The sequence below is a fragment of the Microcaecilia unicolor genome, chromosome 3 (genome assembly GCF_901765095.1).
Source record: "Microcaecilia unicolor chromosome 3, aMicUni1.1, whole genome shotgun sequence".
NCBI classification, from domain to species: Eukaryota; Metazoa; Chordata; class Amphibia; order Gymnophiona; family Siphonopidae; genus Microcaecilia; species Microcaecilia unicolor.
The window spans coordinates 213,176,501-213,183,183 of NC_044033.1; the positions used below are offsets into that span (position 1 = coordinate 213,176,501).

The window sequence follows — 6,683 nt, forward strand, 5'->3', positions numbered from 1 at the left end:
GGGGTTGGTGACCACTGGGGCAGTAAGGGGAGGTCATCCCCGATTCCCACCAGTGGTCATCTGGTCAGTTTGGGCACCTTTTTGGGGCTTGGTCGTGAAAACAAATGGACCAAGTAAAGTTGACCAAACGCTTTTCAGGAATGCCCTTCTGTTTTCCATTATCAGCCGAGGACGCCCATCTCTTAAGCACGCCCGTCCTGCCTTCACTATGCCTCTGACACGCCCCTGTGAACTTTGGTCATCCCCGCGATGGACTGTAGCTGAGGACGCCCAAAATCGGCTTTTGATTATGTCGATTTGGGCGACCCTGAGAGGATGCCCATCTCCTGATTTGTGTCAGAAAATGGGCGCCCTTCTCTTTCAAAAATGCCCCTACTTGTATTCCTGCACAGCCTCCTCTATGGGGATCACACTAGGCGGTGTAGCTAGATGGATCGCCAGGGGAGTGGACCCTCCCTCAAACGGACTTCTGATGGTGCCAATGCCTATTTTTCATGCAATCTGAAATACGCACTGTCCACAGTCCGCTTTCTGCTCCCCCCCCCCCCCCCCATCCCCGCACCCTCAACCTGGCTATGCTACTGATCACACTGTGAGATCTGTGATCCCGGGACACACAGTGATAATAACGATACTGACACACACCTTGTATTCCTGCACAGCCTCCTCTATGGGGATCGTGGTGTGAGACCTGTGATCTCGGGATCGATCACACACCACACAGATTGCTCTCTGATCCTCCTCACAGAACAGCTTCAATTTCTCGTCATGCTTTTCACATCGATCCTCCTCTTTGGGTCTCACTGGGCACCCAGAAAGCTTTTTCACCATTTCAGTGATATTTGCCAGCTGACGGTTAACTCTGAGGATCCTCTGCTGAGACGTTTTTCTGCACTGGGGACAAGGGAAGTTTGTTTCTATCCCCTCCCAGCTCTGAATGATACAGGAATGACAGTAGTTGTGTCCACACTCTGTGCTGACTGGATCTATGAAATAATCCAGGCAGATGGGACAAGAAACTTCCTCCTGCAGATTCTCAGCAGCAGAGCTGGCTGCAGCCATGATTCTTACAGGAAATGAGAACAAGATTTTAACGTTTCGTTTCCAGATCTGAGTTGTTGGTGTGGCTTAAGCTTAATTTGGATGGGTATAAGATATTGTCTACGTACAGATGTTGCTATTGTCTAAGTTTGCCTTTCATTGGCCTGTGCTGCTGTCTCTGACTGGGTTGGTTGGTCCAACTCCAAAGCGGGAGAAGGCAGAATGGACCACCCAGCCCCACCCATGGCTATGCTCCTCTGACTGGCAGCAAGTTTGAAAGTCAGGGAACGTCTCCCCAGGATAGGATCTTTGCCATGTGTATTTGAAAGGTCCCTGGGTTGCCTGCTCTCCCTCCTGCCCCCTAGTACCTCCCCACCTTCCTAGGGCTCTGGAAGCAGCAGTTCACTTGCTGGTGAAGTCTCCTGACTGTGAAGGAAGCCTTTGAGTGGCGTGGTGCAAAATCCCCTGTTTCTTCAGTTTTGTTTTCTCTGCCACTCCTAGTGGGTTGCTCTCGTCTCTCCTCTCAACCTTAGGGGATCTTAAGCAGTTCCAAGTATAAAATTAAAAAACAAAAACCATATGCTCACAGACTACAAAAAAAAAAAAAAAAGCAAAGTTTGAAAAATCATCAGCAGCAGTTCCAGGTTCCAGCAACTGCTTCAGTACTCTGCAGCCTCCACTGCTCCATTAACATTGCATTCTCCCTCTCCACTGGTCCCTGTTTCAGCACCACTGGGGGGTGAACAAGACAGTGCTTTCGACACCAGCTTCTCCCACCCTCCCCGATGCAGCACAGGGAGCTCTTCAAGGGAGACTGTGGCTGACAAGTCTTCAGACCATTGCTTCACCCCTACCCCACCATGAAACAGATCCAGAGCACTAAAGGATTAATTCAGCTCACATAGCACACAACCAACTTCCAACAAAACCCTTCAGGCCAAAAGCAAAATAAGCAGCAGACCAAAAGATCCCTCCCTTGGCCCATCAACCCACTGACTGTAGTAGTAAAGCCCCAGGAAAATAAAAAAAAAATCAAACCCATGAGGCCTCCAGGGGAGAAAATATGCTCTTTTGCCCATTGCATCCCGGGTCCAAGCCACTCTTGCCTCCTCCATGCAGCTATTCACCCCAGAGCCAACTCTCCCCCCACCACAGGGTCAGGCAGCATCCTTCCTCCATCTACTGCACAGGTTTGGGCAGGACGGTGCCTTCCAGCTTCAGCAGTCACTGGTGGCTCTTTCACAGAAACTCTTCTCCTCCTGGGGACCGCAGGGTACACGCTAGCCTCAATAATGGTCCCAGTCCACAGAGGTTGCGACTATGCCTCCAAACCACCTTCTAAAAATCTCTATGGCATCATGGGCTCATTCCCTGGCGTCCTTCCAGGCAGATCTAAACCGGGCTGGTGTTCCTCCCCCATCCTTGGAAAACCAATCGTACTGGGACAATCTTCTGCTGGTTCTCATCAGGGCCGCTGATGGGGGGGGGGGCAGGGGGGACAAAATTCCCTGGGTCCGGGCCTCCAAAGGGGGCCCGGCGCCGCAGTCCACGGTCTCACCTGCCTGCCCTTGGCTCCGTTGACCGTCCGCCACTGGCCGGGCCCCCTGTACCCTGTATTCAAATCACAGCGCCTCACCTCCGTGTGAAAGTGCAGCAGCGGCAGATCGCCTCCCTTCGAGCTTTCTCTCCCTGTGTCCCACCCTCATCTGATGTAACTTCCGCAAGGGCGGGACAAAAGGAAGGAAAGCCCGAAGGGAGGCGATTTGCTGCTGCTGCGCTTTCACACGGAGGTCAGGTGCTGTGATTTGAATGAAGCGGGCCCGGCCTGGTGGTGGGCAGAGGAGGGCTGTCGACAGGGCCGGGGGTGGGTGGGTGGAGACTGGGGAATGTGGTACGGTGGCCTCGGGGGGGGGGGGGGGGGGGGCGGTGGCAGCGGTGACCTTGGGGGGTGGCGGTGGGGCCCGGCGGCTGCCTTGCCCCAGGCCCGGCCCAGTCTCTTGGCGGCCCTGGTTCTCATCAGTCTCAAATGGACATTCTACATCCTCTCAGTATGCCCTTCAATGCAGTGTCCCCCCAAGGCTCCATCTTGGCAGTGGCACCCTTATAATTCAATATTTTCCTGAGTCTCATTCAAGATAATGGTTTCAGTGCCTATTATTATACTGATGACTACCTTTTACTTGCCTGTTTCAACCCACTTTCCATCGATCTCACCCACCAAGGAGGTCCTTGCCCTTCCAAAGCCATCAAACCTTACAAGATATTCAGCTCATTAATTGGCAGATTCGCTACTTGACACCACCCACTTCCAGGTGCCCTGAGCTGAAATACAAGATACAAAAAGCCCCAGATCCTATCTTCCTCAACTATCACATCACTCTGTAGTCTCCGAGTCAGCAAGTAGGAAGAGTAAATCCTCCAAAGCAGTGTTCAACATCTCACCAGGAGGACAAGGAAGTGACACCACTGCTCTATATGGTTGCTTGAATTTACATAAGAACATAAGTGTAGCCATACTGGGTCAGACCAATGGTTCATGTAGACCCGTATCCTGTTTTCCAAACAGTGGCCAAGCCAGGTCACAAGTACCTGCAGAAACCCAAATCATGGCAACACTCCACGTAGAACCCCAAAGAATAACAAGATTCTGGAATCCTAAAGAGTGACTAGATTCCATGTAGAATCCCAAAGAATAGCAAGATTCTGGAATCCTAAAGAGTGACAAGATTTCATGCAGAATCTCAGAGTAGCAACATTCCATAATACAAATCCCAAGGCAAGCAGTTGCTTCCCCATGTCTCAATAGCAGACTATGGACTTTTCTTCCAGGAACTTGTCCAAACCCTTTTTAAACCCAGATACGCTACCCACTGTTACCTCATCCTCCAGCAAAGAGTTCCAGAGCTTAACTATTTGTTGAGTGAAAAAATATTTCCTCCTATTTGTTTTAAAAGTATAAAAGTATTTCCATGTAACTTCCTTGAGTGTCCCCTAGTCTTTGTACTTTTGGAACGAGTAAAAAATCGATTTATTTCTACTCGTTCTACACCACTTAGGATTTTGTAGATCTCAATCATATCTCCTCTCATCTGTCTTTTTTCCAAGTGGTCAGAAGCCTTCGCGCATAGTGACGCTGATGAGGGCAGCTCTCCGAGCAGTGACACAGAGAAGTGACAGATAAACATCTCCCAGCATCTCCCATACAGGAGCTGTGCAGCTGGTTCCAAGAGAAAAGAAGATATTGCAAAAAATGAGATGGAATATAACAACGAAACCGGCCAAGATTCAGAGGTGTATAAGAGAATTTGTGGACTACAGAGAAGGGGGTCCAGAGATCTTCCACAGCCCACACTTGGAAGCAGTGAAATCTTAATATTAAAATTGAGCACACGACGCACAGAGCCTTGGGACAGCAACAAGAGAATCGCCCTAGAGATACAGCATGCTACCATGATTTGCAGGGGAAGGAGAGGGTCAGGGCCGGTGTTAGGGTGTGACAAATAGGGAATTGCCCTGGACCCCCATACCATGGAGGGTCCCAAGGCTACATAGATAGAAGGCCAGCCTTTTGGGCCCCCTCCGTGGTTTCTGCTCTGGCCCATGAATGTTTAACATCAGCCCTGAAGAGGGTAGACACTAAAAACCCATCACCTGGGGAAATTACAAAGTGGAAGTTTTCACAGATCTAGCTCGGTCCATGCTAAAAAAAAAATAAAAAAGTAAGAAGGGACTTGAGGGGCATTTTTGAAAGCAATGTCTAAGTTGGAATTTAGACGTCTTTGTAGAACGTCCAAATTCGGAGGTGGGGAATTTAGACGTCTTTGTAGAACATCCAAATTCGGAGGTGGGGAAAAGGTCACTTTCAAAAAAAGATGGACGTCCATCTTTGTGTTTAAAAATACCTTAGACGTCCTTGGATGTGAACGTCTTTGATTTTCGGTGATTTTCGAACGCAAAGACGTCCAAGTCTAAAATATCCAAAGTCATTTAGGCGTGGGAGGTGCCAGCATTTGTAGTAGACTGGTCCCCCTGACATGCCAGGACAGCAATAGGGCACCCTAGGGGGCACTGCAGTGGACTTCATAAAATGCTCCCATGTACACAGCTCCCTTACCTTGTGTGTTCAGCCCCCCCAATTCCCCCCCAAAACCCACTACTCCCAACTGTATGCCACCACCATAGCCCTTACAGGTGAAGGGGGCACCTATATGTGGGTATAGAGGGTTTCTGGTGGATTTTGGAGGGCTCACTGTTTCCTCCACATGTAACAAATAGGAGGGGTATGGGCCTGGGTCCACCTGTTGAAGTGCACTGCAGTACCCACTAAAACTGCTCCTGGGACCTGCATGCGCTGTCACGGACCCGAGTATGACATCTGAGGCAAGCACCACATATTTTCCAGGGCAGGGAACAAGCGTTGCCGACAGACGCACGGCACCCCCCCCCCCCAGCGGCGTACACCCGGGGCGGATCACCCCCACCGCTCCCCCCCCCCCTTGGTATGCCACTGCTTACCGGTACATCAACAGGTGGCATTAAAGGCTCAGGCTGTAAATACATGCGAGTTGGTTTTAATTTTGCTGCACGTCCATTTCCTGTCCCAAATCCCCCCTTTTTTACCAGACGCCGTGGAAAAATGGTCCAGCCTGCTCACACTACCGCAGGCTACTTTTTGGCCTGCCTTTTTAAAAGGGTCCCTTAATACATTAACCTATTAAGGTATCAAGTTAGTCCAACAAAAAAAGGTGTCATCTTTTTTCATTTCCATTTATTGCTTTTAAATCAGGCTAACATGGTAACATGGCACTATTTCATCTACTGTTACAGAAAGGTAAGGGGTCCTTTTACAAAGCTGTGGTATGACGCGGTCTTGGCGTGCCCCTTACACAGGTTTTTCTCGCAGCAGTCAAATGGCCGATTTTTCTTTTTTTGCATTAATGACCAAGCACTAGCGTCTAAGCAAACAGAGAGGGAAATACACCATACACAGAAAGTATACAAAGAAAAAAAGCACAACTGGGCCTTCAAGACTGAGACAACAGGAGTCCTTTATTCAGGCACAGGCAGCTCCTTGTGACTCTGGGCAAGTCACTTAACCCTCCATTGCCCCATCTAAGCCGCATTGAGCCTGCCATGAGTGGGAAAAGCGTGGGGTACAAATGTAACAACAACAAAAAAAAGAGACCCTACACGGGCTGTGTTTCGGCGTCAACTATGCCTGCCTCAGGGGTCCAATTTTTAATTGTAAAGTGTGTAAAGTTGGAAAGATATCGTTGCAAAAGCGTTGTCTCAGCTACAACAGCCAAATGCTTCATTAAGCTCCTGTAAAAACGCCGTCGGTCAGATTTAAAAAACGCACTAGCGTCACCATGAGCACGCTGCCATTAAAAGAAATTACCATGCTAGAACTTACAGATATTTATTTTGTGGGCGGTAATGGCTCACGCAGGAATCCCGTGTCAATCAGTGCGCGACAATGTAGCTCCATGAATTGATTAGCGAAGAAACACCCAGTCTCTACCCCCCAGACAAGGCCCCTCCGTGCAGGAAAAAAGCCCTATTTTTTAGCTTGCGGTAATGCTGCAGATTAAGAACTTACCACAGGATGCCCGAGCGCATCTTCCAGTAAGCCATTTTAAGCT

At 49.5% G+C, this 6,683-nt stretch overlaps 1 protein-coding gene across 1 annotated transcript in view; it reads right to left on the reverse strand.

Annotated features, from left to right (window-relative positions):
* Positions 1-5,601, reverse strand: part of LOC115464344 — a 59,764-nt gene extending 54,163 nt beyond the window's left edge. Inside the window, exons 1-2 of the mRNA XM_030194733.1 lie at positions 5,557-5,601; positions 646-1,110 (exon numbers count right to left, since the gene is read on the reverse strand). Coding sequence (XP_030050593.1) covers positions 646-1,110; positions 5,557-5,601 — 510 coding nt within the window. The remainder of the gene's footprint in view (positions 1-645; positions 1,111-5,556) is intronic.
* Positions 5,602-6,683: the final 1,082 nt, after the last annotated feature.